Source organism: Quercus suber, unplaced genomic scaffold (genome assembly GCF_002906115.3).
Source record: "Quercus suber isolate HL8 unplaced genomic scaffold, Cork oak 2.0 scaffold_275, whole genome shotgun sequence".
NCBI lineage: Eukaryota > Viridiplantae > Streptophyta > Magnoliopsida > Fagales > Fagaceae > Quercus > Quercus suber.
In genome coordinates, this window is record NW_027069731.1 from 458,678 (window position 1) to 477,596 (window position 18,919).

At 34.5% G+C, this 18,919-nt stretch overlaps 2 protein-coding genes and 1 pseudogene across 2 annotated transcripts; all 3 read left to right on the forward strand.

Moving 5' to 3' along the window:
* Positions 1–4,230: 4,230 nt before the first annotated feature.
* Positions 4,231–4,683, forward strand: LOC112007095 (serine/threonine-protein kinase ZRK3-like). The gene has a single exon (XM_024039402.1). The coding sequence runs from the start codon at positions 4,231–4,233 to the stop codon at positions 4,681–4,683; it is 453 nt and encodes a 150-aa protein (XP_023895170.1).
* An 11,900-nt stretch (positions 4,684–16,583) lies between these two features.
* LOC136070981 (serine/threonine-protein kinase ZRK1-like) lies at positions 16,584–17,480 on the forward strand (annotated as a pseudogene).
* Positions 17,471–18,490, forward strand: LOC112007094 (probable serine/threonine-protein kinase PBL18; the record flags this gene model as incomplete). Its single annotated transcript, XM_024039401.2, has 2 exons — positions 17,471–17,823; positions 18,138–18,490. Coding segments are annotated over 2 exons (510 nt in total), but the record flags the coding sequence as incomplete, so codon positions are not given.
* Between the last annotated feature and the right edge of the window lie 429 nt (positions 18,491–18,919).

Here is an 18,919-nt window from a genome sequence, read left to right on the forward strand (position 1 = left end):
ATCTTTAAAAAAGAAGCCAATAAGATAATGTCTAGAAATGCAAAATAAATTTAGACGATTGTATTGCATCACAACACTACCAAATTTGTTGCAAACTGACAATTTCATGCATTCAACCCATATTACCAGATAGGAAGAGCACCATATGCAATAAGCTCCTTCAGATCATGCATTGCAACCATTCCAGAACCACTTAAAGCACATCTGAAGTAAACTCATCAAAAAATATTTTAAAAGTAGCAAATTAGCATGACAACATTGTCTGAAAATAATGCACATAGATTTCTCAATACCTATTCTTGAAAATGATGTGGCGTACTAATTTTGAAATGTTGTGAAATTATTGTGGCTTTTTGTTTTGTCCATAGCATTACTTTAAAAATAATCTTACCCCCTCCTCCCAATGCAATCCTTAACCCCTTAAACCTATAAAAAAAAAGAAGAAAAAAAAAGAAACCCAAATAACAACAATAAAAATCAACCCAAACAACAAGATTAGGCCAAATAACAATAAATAAACAAAATATTTATATTAAAAAACCCATTAAAAGAAACCCTAATCATTCAAATTCTTAACTCGTTCATTCTACTTCATAAAAATAATTCATAATTTTTCCCCCCCCCTAAAACGGTACTGTAGGGCTATTAGGCCCAGGAGCTCCTTATTTATATTTATGTTGGGCTTGAAGCCCAAATCGAGAATTAGTGGTTGTTCAAGGAGGAGTAAACATTATCAAGGGAGTCCATGTTAGTGGATGAAGATGTCAATTTTGGTCATAATGGCACAAAAGGGTAAGCCAAGGACCAATGTCACCTCGGCTAACTAGAGCCGAGGTCCGAATAGGTGGTTTGCTATCCAGGGAGTTCTATTGGTACAAATAAGCATTGTAGAAATATAGGACAAAGTGGAATCCTAAAGTATCCAAGGAGAAAGCTGCTACCATCGCATTAAATGCTCTGCAGCTAACTCTCTGGTCACATTAATGTGAAAGTGATATCTGAACAATGGTTTTCAACCTTACAACTACTACACCAAGACTTCAAGAAGGTGCTGATGAGACAAGTATCAACACCAACCATCTGTACTGCACGCGAATGGTAGAGATGAAAGAGGAAGGTAGTATAAAGGAAGAAAAGGGCAGTGAGAAAAAGGGGATCGAGAAATGAAGAGAAAACATTGTAGCATCAAGAACTGACTTTGTAATCAAACTTGAGATAAATGTATAAGAACCAATCTCCTTGGACTTTTCTGATGACAATTTTCTTCAGTTTAAATCATTCTGGCTTTCTATTCTTGTCATCTAAATCCACTTTACTTGTTGTCCAATTCATTTTAGCCCAGTTTTTCTAACTCACTTCCTATAAATTCATTATTTTAGGCTTTTTGTGCTTGAATCCATTAACCTTTGGGCTAGGAACTCAAATCTAGTCCCTAAAATTGGCGCTGTCTGTGGGAATTATTGGTGTTATAATGAGTCTAACGTTCAATGATGGTAAGTTAAGATTCAAACCAGGTAGAATCCATGGAATCTCAACGTCGAGATCACTTCCATGATCTTGAGCAAAGGAGAAACTGAGAGGGGAGCGTGCACACTACCCGTACAAGTAGGAGTCATTCTAGGGGTGGTAGCCACCTCTCTCAAGAGAAAAATGCTAAAGCCATGTAGTTGGAGATTGATCACTTGAAGAGAAGCTTACGCCATGAACAGCGGAGGAGAGCTCCTTCCATTTTTGACTTCTCTTCTGACGGTGAAGAGGAAGATAGTTACAGGCGCAGATCAAGGACTCCTCCTAGTGAGTCTTTCTCGTATGATGAAGACTACCATTATGAGCGAAAAAACAGAAATTCATCTTCGAGAGGACTGGGAAATGATGCTATGAGTAGAGCACTCAACCAAATTTTCAGATCGCCTTTCACACACAAGATTGAAGGAGGAAGACTTCCTTGGCAGTTGACTCAGCTCACGTTCACCATGTACAATGGCTGAATAGACCCTATGGAGCATGTTTGTCATTTCAATCAGAGAATGGTTGTGCACCCTAAGAACGAGGCCTTAATGTGCAAGGTATTCCCATTCAGCTTGGGGCCTGTGGCGATGAGGTGATTCGATGGTCTGTGTGTAGATTGAGGGAGGAAGACTTCCTTGGCAGTTCACTCAGCCCACATTCACCATGTACAATGGCTGAATAGACCCTATGGAGCATGTTAGCCATTTCAATCAGAGAATGGCTGTGCACTCTAAGAACGAGGCCTTAATGTGCAAGGTATTCCCATTCAGCTTGGGGCCTGTGGCGATGAGGTGATTTGATGGTCTGTGTGTAGGTTCCATTGATTCCTTTAAGAAACTCACTCAGGCGTTTAGATTCCGCTTCATCATGTGCAGCAGGGTTCTGTGTTTCCTAGTTTTAGCATTCTTTATGCATGTGGCATTCAAAAATTTACATGCATGTATGAAAGGCAAAGCAGGTAGGAAGCCATACATAAAGTCAATTGCCTCTCTTCTTAGCTCTAGTGCTAGCAAATAACGACAAAGACCAAGTCACATCCCTTAAGAACGCAAGTACATGACTCCACGCCCAAGTTAGTGTAAGAGTTCATCACATTTTTCTATCTCTTTTCTTTCCTGTCAAACAATAAAACCAAACTCCCTACTAAACCTTATTGCACATTCAACAAAATTGCAAAGCATTTCATAAATTCACAAAATTTCTTAGTGTCCACTTGGCAAAGATTATTTTTGCTAACTTATTTTACTATTCATTTTATTTTTGCTATTATTCATAGATCTTACTGCACTTTTTGGTATTATTCATGAGGTTCATTTTACTATTTCAGCTAATTTTTACTTTTATTTATAGTACTTTTAGCAAAAAGTTTTTAATTTCAGTAAATTAAACAAATCCCAAACAGACCTTTAGTGTGTGACACTCTTGGAAGTTAGAACAACCCATAAGAATTTCTAAATCTTGGCATTAAGATCCATAAATTTCATAGCCCACTTTCGATTCTCTACTCCGACCCCACTCCCAAAAATTGATATTAAAAGTACAATTGGATACTTTTTTTTTTTTTTTTCAACAACTGGATAAGTTTGACAAGAAAGTAATTACAAATTTATAGTTGTTCCTTTTAGGCTATTTGTTCCTTTTAGGACTCAGATACCCAGGCATGAACTGAAGAATAATTAAAATTTAAAAACAAACTTATAGTTGTTCCTTTTAGGCTATTTGTTTCTACTTATTCAAACTGTTCATTTTCCTTTGTAGAATCGCAATCCTTACTTGCCTGCCAATATATTTAACTAATCTTAACATAAAAGTCATTCATGCATGAAGACCATTTGTTTTGGTGGAAATCAAAAGCAGGTAATGTTATGCATTCACTTATGAGCTGAGAAGGCTTGTATGTGCAGCGTGCCTCCCAGAACCTCGCAACAGGCAAATTAATTACTGTAGCTGAATATAAATTAATTAATTATTTTTATTTTAAAATATAGAACCACCGGTGTAATATAATTTTAATGATGGAAGGTGCTAAAATAGATTAAATAGTTTTAAAGTAGTTTTAGTATATTTAATGTGAATGCTCTAAGAAGTGTGATACAAGTAAGAATATCATAACTACCTGTGTTATTAAGAAATTTAAATTAAATAAAATTTAATAAAAATAAAACTTGAATATATTGAGTTATTGACAAAAAAAAAAAAGTCAAATACATAAAGTTTTACAATTTATTTTGTAATTTTCATATTTTGAAATCTTTCACGATAGGTTATTATCTATTATTATTATTTATTGTCAATGTAGGCTTGATCATTCTTTTTTTTTTTCTTTTTTTTTTTTTGAGGAAATTGATCATTCTATTTTGTTAAGTTTATTTAACATTTTTATTTTTATATTATTGTCATTATCTATTTGCCATTGATATTAATATTATAAAGATATTTTAAATTAAATTAGTATAAAAAATATTTTATAAATATACATTTTCTTTTCTTTTCAAGGCAGCCGCAGCGGGTTCATTTTGAACCAGGCCTGAAATACATGTGCAGCCGCCCCTGTGAGACAAGTCTCACAGGTTGTGTTGATTGGCTATTGTGGAAAGCTCCACTTGCTTTCGGTGAAACCTCCCTGAACTTACTTCCCTCACTACTAAATGGCCATTGAGCAGTGAGAAGAGCAGAGCAAGTAGGCACAAAAGGGAGAGAGCAAGTTTCCACATTCAGACTATGAGGAGTTGGTTGAAAGATCATTTCTTTAAAAGAAAGCAAAAAGATAGAAATTTTGTTGAGAGTGGAAGCAATTTACTTGAGAAGATGATTGCTTCTTGCAATAGAAAGCCTATTCCCATTCGTACCTTCTTATCTCAACAACTCCGCCAAGCAACCAACAATTATTCTGAACATCTGGGAATGTATTGGTACAAGGGTTCTATTGAAGGACGATCTGTTCTTGTTATGCGATTAACTGAAGTTTGGACAAACTGTGCCGTCAATGATATAGTGATCTCTGCAAAGATGTGTGCTCACAGTAATGTATTAAAGCCCATTGGGTGTTGTCTCGAGACTCCATGTCCTATCTTAGTGTACGAATTTGCTGCCATTGGCATCCTTGCATATCGAATTTATGTCAAACGTGTTACTGAACTACAACATCAGCCGATGGTGTGGGAGAGAAGGTGAAAGATTGCAAGGCAGATTGCTCATGCACTTTCCTATCTCCATAATGCCTTCGATAGACCTGTCATCCACATGACTATAGATATGCACCGTATCTTATTAGATGAACATGATGTTCCCAAATTGTTCGACTTTTTTTATTCTGTATCAATCCCTGAGGGTGAAACTGAAGTGGAAGGTTATAAGGGCATACGGATTTAAAAGTTCTACTGTTTTGTTGGTTTGTAAATATTTTCTTTTGTCGAGCCAAAAAAAGGGTATGAGTCTTATTTACAATAAAATGAAATAATTACTCGAAGTAGTTGGCGAACCTTTTTCTCTTTAAAAAATAATCTTAATTCATTTGAATTTGGGTCAAAATCTATTAACTTATTACCCCACAATTGATCTTCAAGCTGTTATAATTGCAGTTAACTCATTTCCTTTGGATGAGAGTATTGTTGTCACAAAAAGAATGAAATCAAATAGTTAATATTTAACAAACAGAGAAGTACTTAATCCTGCTCAAGTGTTACTGCACCATTACATTGTTATCCTCAAAAATTCAGAAGGCACCTACTGAGGGAACTTTGCACAAGTAAGAGAGCACCACAATGGTGATAGCAATAGTGGCAGCAGCAGCAACAATAGCGCCTGTGGTTCACACAGGCACCATTGTAGTAGTGCTTTGAATTTTGAAGCCAAGGCCTTGGGCCAAAAATCTTAAAGATTAGTATACCAGTTATTCTTTTTGCCGTGTTCTATTTTATCCAATAACCATATTGTTCATGGTTCATTTAAAAATAAATAAAATAAAATCTTAACCATTTCTTGGTTCCAAAGTACCAGCAAAACATAACCAATCAAAAAGCAGCATAAGGTACCAGACCATGGCAATTTATTGCTGCTCACTAATTAAAGAAAGCTATAGGTGAGAACTCATTTTTACTGGATCACAAAATTAACTGTAAAAGACAATTTCTTCATTTGTAATTAGATTCAGTCAACTGATTCCAAGGTGAAATATGAAAAACTACAAATCATGAACCAGGATTTCACAAGAATTTTTCCCACTCCAAAGAGACATCAAAGCATCCATTTCCAAACCGGTACTACTGAAAAGCAATTCATGCAACTGAGAAGCATCAGGTGACAACAATAGATTATCTGCAAGTAAGATAAGTTTCTGAAGGTAGACACAGATGAAAATTTGAGGCTGTCCCTTCACCAGCTTCTTTACCTATCTTTAATCCACCCGCTGGTTTTCCCACTTGTAAAGCACCTTTTGTAGCAGCATGCATTAGTCCAGGACCAACCCCACTCCATGAAGTGCAATTCAAAAGTTTCGCAATCTGAAGACCATAAGAAAAAGCTAACCACAGTCAAAAGGAAAAGTATGTTTCCAAGATGCAATTGTGGTTTTGTGCTGCCAAGTCTCAGCATTCTTTATGCATGATTATCTCAGCATGTGAAAACATGATTTAGATACAGAAATTCACATTCATGTAAGCCAGGCAAAGCAGGCAGGAAGCAATCTATAAATTCACGTACCTCTCTACTCAACTCTAGTGCTTGCAGGTAATGAGAATGACCAGGTCCCATCCTTGAAAAACACAAATTCAAGACTCCTTGCCCAAGTCTGTGTATGAGTTCATAACATTTTTTTTTTTTTAATTAAGTTTGTAACATTGTTCTATCTCTCTTCTGACCTTTCAACCAATAAAACCAAATTAGCTACTAAAACTTTTCGCACATTCAACAAAATTGCAAAGCATTTCATAAATTCACAAATCTTCTTAGTGCATGACACTCTTGGAACGACCAATAAGAACTTCTAAATTCCTGGCATTAAGATCCATAAAGTTCAGAGTCCACTTTCAATTCTCTACTCTGCTCCCACTCCCATAAATTGATATTAAAAGTAAAATTGGCCAAGTTTGAAATAGGGCTCAGATATCTAAGCATGAACTGAAGTTTTTTTATTTTTTTTATTTTTATAAATTATAGTTTTCCCTATAGATATATGAGAGTGCTATTTGTTTTTACTTAGGCAAGCTGTTCATATGCCTTGTTAGAATTGTAATCCTTACTTGCCTGTGAAAGAAAAAGAAGAGCTTGAAGGTTTATCAATGGTGGAAACAGAGAAAACCAGAGATGAAGAATTCTCTGAAGATTGAAACTGAATTTTATTCAAGCTCACTATTTATACAATACATAGGTCGTAACTACCTCTAGAAGATTCCTATCTAACAAACTCTAACAGAAAATACAGCTGTACATGATAAACAAAATATCTACAATCTGATAAGGAAAATATCTGGAGCTTAAGTCATGAAGAACAGAGCAATTCCAGAATTGTTTTGAGAAGAAGAGCTGCGTCAAAACGATGTCGTCTGCGATCTTGAGTAAGTGAGTAAGACACGCTTCAGTGAAACGATGCCGTTTATCTTTTAATGAAACGTCGTCGTTTTAAGCTTCTTTGAATCAATTTTACCGTTGCTCTTGCTTCTTCTCTTGTTCATTAGTTCCACTTTCAGCCTGCCAATAAAAATAACCAATCTTAACGTAAAAGTCATCCATGAAGAGATTGCAGTTCCATTTTTGGTAGAAATCAAAAGCAGGAAATGTGATGCATTCACTTATGAGCTGAGAAGGCTTGTATGTGCAGCCTAACTCCTAGAAACTGGCCACTGGCAAATAATTTGGAAAAGCATCCCTCTATTGAAATGCAAAAGAATTTCATCAACAAAGCCACTACTTGTTTATGATTTCAACTTGCTTAAATTCAAGCTGCATCCCACAAGACCTTCTCATTCCTATGATCTCATAATACGTCTTTTATTCAAATGGTTCTTTTGGCAGCATACTGCAAAACAGGTATCCAGAATCCCATAGTTTTAAATTTCTGTTATTGCTTGAATACTTCAAATCGCTTGAATACTTTTCTGTTTTGTTAATCTTTTACATCCAACGCCAGAATTGATGCTAACATAGACATCCCCTTCACTTCAGGGAGCAACACTAATTATGCTTCAAATTCTTTGTTATCTTGTTTGAGAAGAAGAAAATTTTCTGCTAGTACATGAAAGATTCAACATGGTTCACTAGATTCGCTGATACAATAACCATGTCCTCTGTTTTTATTTTTCGTTTTTATCTTTTTCTTTTAGAAAATTCTCAGTTCCTAGCATGACTAATACTCTGGTAATACACCCAATGCACACTCTTAAGTGATAATCTACCTCACTAATTTAGTTTTGCATCCATATGTATGAGAGTGTAATCCACCTCCATATGTAAAAACATTAGCTTGATGACAGCCGGATAGTAACATATTGATATACACGACAGTTATGAACTCAGTTGTACATGGTCAAATATTATCATTTTCACCAATATCTTAGTTTTCAGTCCACAAAAGAAGTCATTCAAAACTGTTATTTTTCAACAAATTAAATCTATCAAAGAGCAACAACAATGTACTAGCTCAGATACAACTCTCAAAAGAACAAAAATGAAGGGAGATTGCAACGTGGGTTAACCTCAATTTGGTTCGTTGTCCTATTGAAAATGGAGTGTATATTAATGAATTTTTACTAAAGTCACTGTAAGTAAATGCTTAAAATCATAATTTTATTAAAGAGATGATTACTCTATGGAAGTTGGCCTTGAACACTGTTGGTCTCTAAAACTTACATAATAAGCATTTTTAGTACATGACGTTTCAATATATCAAATTAGTGTTATCAGTCCCTATAATAAAATTATGATTTTAATTTCAAATTGCAGAAAAGTTTTGTTCTGAAAAGAAATGTAGAGAAGCTGAAATACTTTAAGTGGTTTTCTTCAGAAATTAGAGTTAAGGAGATTAAATTGTTGTATTAGAAAGATGACCATCTCTAATGCGTCAAAAATGTCTTTTACTTGGCCAATAAAATAATTTCTTTTATTGATATAGCTAAATCATGGAACCTGGGAAAGAAATAGGGACCTGAAATCAGAAGTTATATATTACCTAAAATTTATGAAGGGAATGAGTATATGCCTAAAAAGTTGTTTATTTGTTGTCACGAAAAAGAAATTGAGAATATGTGGCCTACTGATTTGATATCTTTCATTCCTGATGTTATTATGTTTATTTGATGGGAATAAATATAATACTGTTAAATGAGTTTCCATTCTAATGAACATGGGTGAATATAGTTAGCTGAGGATTAAGTTGTCAGTGTGAGGGAAACATCATAAAAGCAATGTTTCTTGCTTACATGCATGCGCTGAGCTATAGTTGGCACTATATTACACATAAATGTCAGATCATCTGTTAATATATGGTTTTTTGCAATGCAATTATGCTTGAGTTTCCTGTCAAAGTGGAGGCTGTTATGTCCCAGGAAGAGTTTGTTATTGTTTCAATGGGCCATTTCCACATATTTTTACTAACTCATGTCCTGTAGTTCATTTAGTGGGTTTAGTAGGTTGACCATAAATTAGACTTAGTGAGCTTTAAGCTTTGTTTGCACATACATCTTACATTAGGATGATTGGAACTCCATGTGTATGAGCTTGGTCCTTTGAAGTTTATAATGTTCATAATTCTAATGTATTTTTCTGAATTTGTTTGTTGTGTCTTGGGGTCACACATGATGATTATTATGTGATTAATCATTGACGAGCTAATCTTTTCACAAAGACAATTTGTTTCATCCATTCCTGTGCTTTTTTGCTTTCACTTTTTCCTAAGCAATTAAATGAATTATACATTATTTACTATATATGTATATGTTGTTTCCCATTTTCTTTTCTTTTTTTGTTGATATGGCTATGCAGTCTCTGTCTTTCCATCTTTTAGAAGACATAGTAAGAATATGAGTAATTTTTCAGTAGAGAATGTTATGAGTAGAGGATTCAGCATAGAACATAATGCCTTTCATGTGGCACTTGATAAATTTGGAGTCTTTGTAATCTTTGAATTGCTCTAATTTGTAGTTGAGTTTGATATTTCTTAATTGTTAAAATCTCATTTATCCTGTTACCAACTGAAGTATAGTAAATATTATGGGAATCATCAGGTGACATAGTGAGAGTTTTGCACTATGTCAATCTCATTATGTTGAGAAAGTACTTCAAAGATTTGAACATCTTAATATAAAGGAAGCAAATACACCTTTTGATTGGAGCATAAAGTTGGGTGAAAACACTGGAAGAGCAATAGCACAACTTGAGTATGCTAGTGCTATTTGTAGCATGATGTATGCTATGCATTGTACAAGATCAGACATATCATTTTTAGTGGGCAAACTTTCTAGATTTACAAGTAATCCAAGTGTGGATCACTAGAAAGCAATTGGTAGAGTTCTTGGTTATTTAAAGAAAACCATAAGTTTGGGACTCTTTTATTCTAAATTTCCAACTGTTTGGAAGGTTATTCAGATGCTAGTTGGATATTCACTCTTGGTGGGGGTGCCATCTCTTGGGCATCAAAGAAACAAACGTGTATTTCTCACTCCACCATGGAATCAGAATTTATAGCCTTGGCGGCAGCAGGCAAGGAAGAGAATGACTAAGAAATATGTTGTTAGACATAGAGTTGTGGCCACAACCAATACCAGTCATTTCGGTGTATTGCAATAGTGAAGCCACCTTAGGCAGAGCATACAGTAAAATGTATAATGGTAAGTCTAGACATATAGGTCTAAGACATGATTACATAAGACAATTAATCGAATCTGGTACCATTTCAATTGTTTATGTAAAGTCAAATAATAATTTGGCAGACCCTTTAAACAAAGCAGTGTCTCGAGATATGGTTGGGGTAGCATCCATTGGAATGGGACTAAAACCCTTCTTTTAAAAGAATCACCAATAGTGGGAACCTAACCTCGAATTGATTTAATCTAAAGAGGTTTAAAGGGTAACAACAAGCTATTGATACGTGGTTAGTAAGAGCACTAATTTTGTGTCTTATTCAGGACGGATTAGTGCAGACTGTTACAATGTAATTGAGAATGAGTTTTACACTCTTAATGAAGTTCATAAAGAATAAATGCCTGTGTAACAGGGACATAAGAAGGAACTTCACATTTGTGAACATAGAGTGGTGTCGCTTCTAGCAAGAGTAAAAGGGTTTTCTCTTGTAGATGTTCACTAAACCGGGAAGAGCACAAGGCCATAATAGTGCTAACAACAGTAGATTTCTAAATGTGTTGTGGATGTTCTCATATGTGTGTTGTTTCCGATTTCAACACATAAGAGTTTTGATTTAAGCACCAATCCACCATTAACTCTGTTGATTTCTTAAGCAATTACACTAAAGGGAGGTTTAAGTTGAAAGACACCTTCCATTATGCATGATAGGATATCAATCAAGTGAGACATATATTATTACAACCTAGTGGGGGATTGTTGTATATATAGGTATATACAAGGATAGGTTGTAATAATGATGGTTGAGTTTGGAGAATATAGTTTCATAAAGTGAAAATTCAAGTTCTGGAATTTTCTAAGTGAAATTTTGAAATCTGAATTTTCTAGAATTTTCTGAAATTTTTTAAAATATTCTGGTGACTATTGAGAAAGATTGAAGAGGTTTCAATCTTTGTTAACCGCTTTATGAAAAAGTAACTAACTCTCCACACATGCCTTTTCATGAAACATAACGAGATTTCAATCTTTGTTAACCGTTTTATGAAAAAGTAACTAACTCTCTATACGTGTCTTTTCATGAAACATAACGAGGTTTCATGAAACAACTAACTCTCCATACATGCTTTTTCATGAAACATAACCCTATGGGTATAAATAGAGACTTATGTTCTCTTGAAAAAACTAATTTCACAAAATCAAAAGTTAGAGAGAAACACAAGAAATCCTGTGGTCATCCTCCAGAATTGCTATATGTAGAACCCAACATCTTGGTTGTATCCTGGAGACAAATTTGCGATAACCCTTTATTAACAAAAGTGTGGGGGGCAAGTATTGTCTAAGGAAAACAACATAGTGCCTCAAAGTTATCTACTTTCCTTTTGTCTTTTCTGTTAATCTTGTTCTTCCATTATTACTTTGTGTAATATTCCCAACAAAGAGTGTTTTCATCTTGTTATAATATCCCTTGTAGTTTGTATTCACAGATTGATTTGGTAGTTTAACCTTATATGTTAGTGTAATAGTGAGTAGATGTGATGGTAATTGTGATCATGATGAATATGTTCTTTCACTTTTCAGTGACCTATTTTTGTGATTGATCAATTTTTTTAAAAAATGGGTCTGTGTGGGTGTCATCAACTTTAACATCTCTAAAATTTTTAAGGTGTCTCTTATTATGCTGACATTAATCTATGGCCTTTATATGCATCAGGCACTGATGGATTCGTGATTCCAAGCTTGGAAATAGGAGACTTAGATCGGAGTAAAACTGATGTTTCAGAAGTAGAAGCCTCAAAACCTCCGTCTCCAAAGGTCATCCTACACTATTCATTACCAAAGAAAAGGAAAAAAAAAATATTGTCTATAGATTATGTATTTAAGTCTGTATTTTAAAATCTGTGTTTTTTTCACTTTTGCAGGCCAAAAAAGAAGAGAATATCTACCTAGGTCCACACGGAGCACCGCCTTCACAGTCAAAGCAGCAAGAGCCAAATTCTATTGGTCATAAGTAGCATTTCAAGAAAAAATTGAAGGAAGCAGATGAGAGGACCAGTGGGACAGGTCGGGAGAATAAGTTAAAAAGTCTTAGAGAACTTGTGAATGGTGGCAAAGGGCTCTACCAGGGATTGGCTGGAGCCACATTGTCATAAGTCTCAGTTTGAGAAGTGAAATCCCCAATGAATGGAATATTTGAGAGCTTTTTGAACTTGGCACACAGGGTTATCTTTGGAGACTGAATTTATAAAAGGTTATGTATTTTGACAATAAATTTTCAACTAGGCCTTTGAGATTTGCTTTTGCTGCGAAAGATTCTTTCAGTAGCATTTTTGTTATTTGGGTTGTATTTGCTGCAGTTGGTGTTTGGCCCTTCTCTTATTTTGGGCTCCTTCCACTTTAAGTTTGGATCATTGTTGGATCTTGAAAAAAAAATGATGATAATAACTAGGGCTGTCCAACCCACCCGACCACCTGCCCGAGCTTGACCCGCCACCACCCGATCAAGTCTCCAGCAGTTGGACGCGAGTCCGAACTCTCTAACCCAACCCCACGCAGGTCGGTTGCCAGTTTTACGTTTCAAAACCCGTGACACCCGACCCAAATCCAGTGGTATTTGAGATCAGAATCAAAGGATTTTTTATCCCAGAAATTTTTTTGAAGGCAAAGATCTCTCTCCTCCTCTTCTCAATCAAAACACACCACAATTTTGTTCTCATAAAACCAATTAAATTAGAACAACAAAGCTAAAAATCTGAACAAAGAAAAAAAAAATTACAAAGAAGACAATCAGACCAAATTTGGTCACATGCACAGAGACTAGTAAGTCGAACCATTAGCACACACCTCCACATCTATGAAAACCTTCTCAATCTACCGTTGGAACTAGGACAACTTATGAAACTAGAGCTCCAAGAATTCCAGATCGATGCGAAAGGCTTTGGGCAAATGGTCTTAGATGCTCTGAAATTATTTTAGATAGAAATTTTTTTACAATCAATACAATGGTATAGAGGCTGAAGAGGAAGAATTGGCTGGAAACAAAAAAGGAAGGGGGCGGAGAAAAAAAAAGGAAAACGTGTGGTGTGTGCCTATGTGGTGGTATTGTTTTTAATAATAACCCGTAAATTGCCCATGCGATGCACGGATAATTTTGTGATGTTTTATGTAAAACAGTTTTGAATAATGTTGTACATAAATTATAAAGAAAAAAATAAATTAAATTAGAGCAAATAAACATATATATTATGAGGTATTAAAAATTGGTTTAATAGCTTCACTGCATATTTGTAGCCTTCTTAAGGTAAGATTATTATTTTTTAGAATCATGAAACTAAAAATAAATGCTAAAGAGTAACGGGACCATGAAAATCAACTAATTTGTGTTCTGTTCATATATTTCATACTATGAAATAAAAGTATACTCAACTCTCTGATTGTTTTCCACTCATCAATAGTGTGACATTAAGACATAGTGTGGGTAAATGTATATGCATGTATCTTATAGATGATTTAAAATTAAACCATGGTAGAATATGACTTTACATTACGCACCAAATATTCTCTCTACTTATATACCAAAAACAAAAACTAACTAACAAAATTACCTAAACCTAAATCATATTTAAGCCCCTAATTTAAAAAGAAAAAACGATTACCTGTAGGGGTTTCAGTGTCTTGATGGTGGTGGGAGGCTAATATAACGGAGGTGGTGACCCTTCAGATTCCTCCTTCTCTCTCTTTCAAATGTTTTGTTAATCTCAAGTATTTATTTTGGTAATATATAGTGAAATAGTGTCTTTTATTTAACAATCTACAAAATTTTTGTGTCTCCCTGTCTCTCTCTAGAGTCTTATCTTGTTAGTTATTACTATTAGTCCTTGCTTAAAAAAAAAAAAAAAAAATTAAAACTGTGGGTATGCTAAAAGACATTAAGAATAGTGAAAGGTGTGGTGTAAGCTTAGACAATTAATGAGATATTAATGAGATAATAGTAAAATAAGATAATGTGAACTTTTGGGTAACCAAAAAAAAAAGCAGCTTAATGAAAGAGGTAAAAAAAGGCTAAATGCAAAATTTGAGTGCCACTTGGTAAGACCTCATGCACTCTTGCATGAGGTCTTTGAGAGAGAGACATTTTGTAACAACTTTTATTCTACAATATTCCTCCAAAAAATTTTTTTTTTTACTCATTTCTTGAATTGAATAATTATAATGGTTATGTATGTGTGCAATTTATAATTGCTGTTTCACTACATATTTAAAGCCTTCTCAAGGTAAGATTTAAAAAAAAAAATCATAAAACCAAAAATAAATGCAAAAGTGTAACATGACCATGAAAATCAAATAATTTGTGTTGTGTTCACATATTAAATACTATGAAATAAGAGTATGCCCTTTTGGATATACATCACTATAAGTTTCTTTAAAAAAAAATTCTCTCCTCTCCTCGTGTGTGTGTGTGTGTTAAAAATGCTTAGTAATCTCAAAAGAAAAAAATAGCGAGTTAATCCTACATTGGAAAATGAGTGTGAGTAAAAGAGGTTTAAAGTCTGTGTTATGTATCCAAGAGTTAGGCCATTTTGGATATGCACCACTGTAAGTTTCTTTTAAAAAACATTCTCCCTTCTCCCGGTGTGTGTGTGTTAAAAATACTTAGTATTTAAAAAAAAAAAAAAAAAAAAAACCTTTCTCATTGTCTTCCACTCATTGATAGTGTGACATTAAAACATGGTGTGGGCAAGTGTGTATGCACGTGTCTTATAGATGATTTAAAATTATGGTAGAATATGGTTTTACATTACGTACCAAATATTCTCTCTACTTATATACCCAAAACAAAAATTATCCAACCAAATTACGCAAACCTAAATAATATTTAATCCCTAATTTAAAAAGAAAAAAAAAAAAAACCTGTAGGAGTTTCAGCGTTTTGATGGTGGTGGGAGGCCAATATGATGGAGACAACGGCCCCTTAGATTTCTCTTTCTCTCTCTTTCAAATGTTTTGTCTGTCTCAGGTCTTTTATGGTGAAACAATGCATTTTGATTTTGTAGTGAAATAATGTGTTTTATTTAACAATCCACATCATTTTTGTGTCTCTCTATACATTATCTGGTTAGTTATTACTATTAGTCCTTAATTATTATTTTTTTTGCTTTTTTTTTTTTTTTAAATATTAAAATGGTGGGTATGCTAAAAGACATGAAAGAGAGAGAAATGTGTGATGTAAGCTTAGGCAATTAATGAGAGACTAATGAGATAACAGTAAAATAAGTTAATGTAAACTTTTGGGTAACAGTAAAAAAAAATGCTAAATGCAAAATTAGAGCGTCACTTAGCAAGATCTCATGCACTCCTGCATGAGATCTCTGCTTATATATATATATATATATATATATATTGATGATTATTCCTTTATTTTTTTTTTTTTTTTTTTTTTAAAGGATATTGCTATTGTGTTCATTCTTATAAAAATTTAAGCATAGATTAAATTTTCATTATTTTTGACATTTTTTCTTTGATTCCTTTATAATTTATATATTGTGTTCGTTTAAATGAATTTTTTTCTCAAGCTTTCAGAGGATGGACTTTAGATAAAATGTTCAACTTTTATACGCCAAGCATTGATTGTAAGTCTTGTACATGGAACAAATAGAGATAAGAAATTAAGAATATGGTCCATTTTGGTTGGCCTTAGCTTGATTTGTCTAGACATCAATTTTCTCTCTTGCCAAAGGTCCAACTTATTTTAGGTGGAAGTTTCCTTGATTATTACTTGTATACAAAATTCCAAGATCATTAAAATGGAATAGGTCCCTTACTAACCTAACCAATTGGAATAGGATGAAATTTCTTCTCATTCACACTAAACGTTGTGTACACTCCAAATTTTTTCTGCATCTCATAGTGATATGTTGTTGATAGGTGTCATCCAAGTCCAACATGATTGAGAGTTGTAATTGAGACTATGGCTCAGAAGCTTTACTATTCAATACTTTGCGAGAAAAATTAAATACTCATTTAATGTAACAGGAGACTATGGAATTTGACAATGTATACACTAGGGTTTGTTCTTGATGTTGTGAAATTGCTATAGGAACTAAAAACTCTAGTTTGATTAGTTGGCAAGTCATGTTCTTTAACCATGAAAAGTCTACAATAAAAAAAACTTTTATATTCCTACAATATAAGTTTTGGAGAGAAAATTGTTAGCCGCCTCATCCCATGGACCCCCTATTTATACAAAGAAAAAATGGTCCAATATTCCTAAGTGTGACTTAGATTTAGAGCACAAACAAAAGAGAGCAAAGGAAGGACGTTCCACATTCAAGCTATTATGCGCTGGAGTTGGTTCATGCCATATCATTTCTTTAATAAAAGAATAGAGGAAAGAAAGCAAAGAGAGAGAGCGTTTTATGAGAATGGAAGCCTGTTACTTGAGAAGCTGATTGCCTCTTGCAATGCCAAGCCCATTCCCATCCGTACCTTCTCCCCTCAACAGCTCCGCCAAGCAACCAACAACTTTTCTTCTTAAAAGCTGGTAATGGAGTTCTCTGTTTGGTACGAGGGTTCTCTTGAAGGACGAATTTTTCTCATTAAGGGTTCTCTTGTTCGCAATGCCAAGCCAATTCCCATCCGTACCTTCTCCCCTCAACAACTCCGCCAAGCAACCAACAATTATCCTGCTCAACATCTGGGATTTTATTGGTACAAGGGTTCTCTTGAAGGACAAATTGTTCTCATTAAGCGTTTAGATTATACTTTTTTTGTCGATTTTTCCATCAATGATTTAGTGATTTCTGCACAAATGAGTGCTCACAGCAATGTATTAAAGCCCATAGGCTGTTGTCTCCACACTCCTTCTCCCATTTTTGTGTTTGAATTTGCCGCCAATGGTCTCCTTTCTGATCGAATTTATGTCTACCATGTTACTGAACAACAACATTAGCCGATGGTGTGGGAGAGAAGGTTAAAGATTGCAAGGTAGATTGCTCATGCTCTTTCTTATCTCCATACTGCCTTCCCAAGGCCTATCATCCACATGGCTATACGAATGCATAGTATCTTTTTAGATGAAAATGATGTTCCCAAATTGTCCGGCTTTTATTGTTCTGTATCAATTCCCGAAGGTGAAGCTAACGTGGAAGTTTTTCACGGCATTCGACATTGAGGTTTACGCGCCCCTGAGTTTAGAGCAACAGGCAAGGTAACTGAGAAAGCTGATGTATATGAATTTGGTCGGATTCTTCTAGAACTTTTAACTAGAGAGGATTCTCTTAATATAACCCGATTTACAATTGATAAAGATTCTACTTTAGTAGCATACATACATAACCGTGCTCAAGGTAGTTGCATAAACGAGATTGTGGACCCTGCAATCTTGGCTGAAGATGGGGATGGAGGTGCTACTTTACAGCATCAATTACAAGCTGTGGTGGACCTTGCCTTGACATGTACAGAGGAAGATCCACAAACAAGGCCAACTATGGTTGATGTCACCAAACAACTCAGACGGATTGAGAGGTTCGTTCCGTCACTAATTATTTACTCACTTGATTTCATCCAATCATATGTTATAGATAAACAGATTCACATTATTGCATATCCAAATGATTTAGGAATGACAACAAACAAAATTTACTCACTTGATTTTCAAACAAATGGCCACAGATGGAATTTAAAAAAGTTAAAAAAAGCTAATTTGATGGAGAGCCATTTAATGACATTATTAAATCCCCATTGCTACTAAGAAGCTGTCCTAACAAACTGGTATGCATCTTAAGTAATGAAGGAGAATTCTCTATAAGATCAGCTAATCGTATTTCTCAATCACACAGGTTCACACAAACCAATGAAGTGCTTCTGGGAAATTTGCAGAATTTAAAGCTTCATGAGAGTTTTGAAGAGCATGCTTCTGCATCATTGAAAAGGAATGCTTCTTGTGATGAAATCCAAGCAGTGAACGAAGCCTCTGAAAGGCCTCTTGAAGTTTAATTGTGTTGCAACTGAATGATGACAGAGCTTGTATGGCAGTTTTAACCTGTCATTGGGAAGTTATCATTATGGCAGACCCTTAAGGTATGTATTGATGCTATAAGAACTGGAGGATAGGTTGTTATTGGCAAAGGAGTTTGATAATTGTTGTTTTGGTTGAATAAAAGGAATGCAAACTAAGTAGTTCATATTCTTAGATACAGAAATTCACATTCATGTAAGCCAGGCAAAGCAGGCAGGAAGCAATCTATAAATTCACATACCTCTCTACTCAACTCTAGTGCTTGCAGATAATGAGAATGACCAGGTCCCAATCCCATCCTTGAAAACACAAATTGAAGACTCCTAGCCCAAGTTGTGTATGAGTTCATAACATTTTTTTTTTATATATAATTAATTTTGTAACATTGCTCTATCTCTTTTCTGACCTTTCAACCAATAAAACCAAATTAGCTACTAAAACTTTTCGCACATTCAACAAAATTGCAAATCATTTCATAAATTCACAAATCTTCTTAGTACATGACACTCTTGGAACAACCAATAAGAACTTCTAAATCCTGGCATTAGGATCCATAAATTTGTCCACTTTCAATTCTCTACTCCGCTCCCACTCCCAAAAATT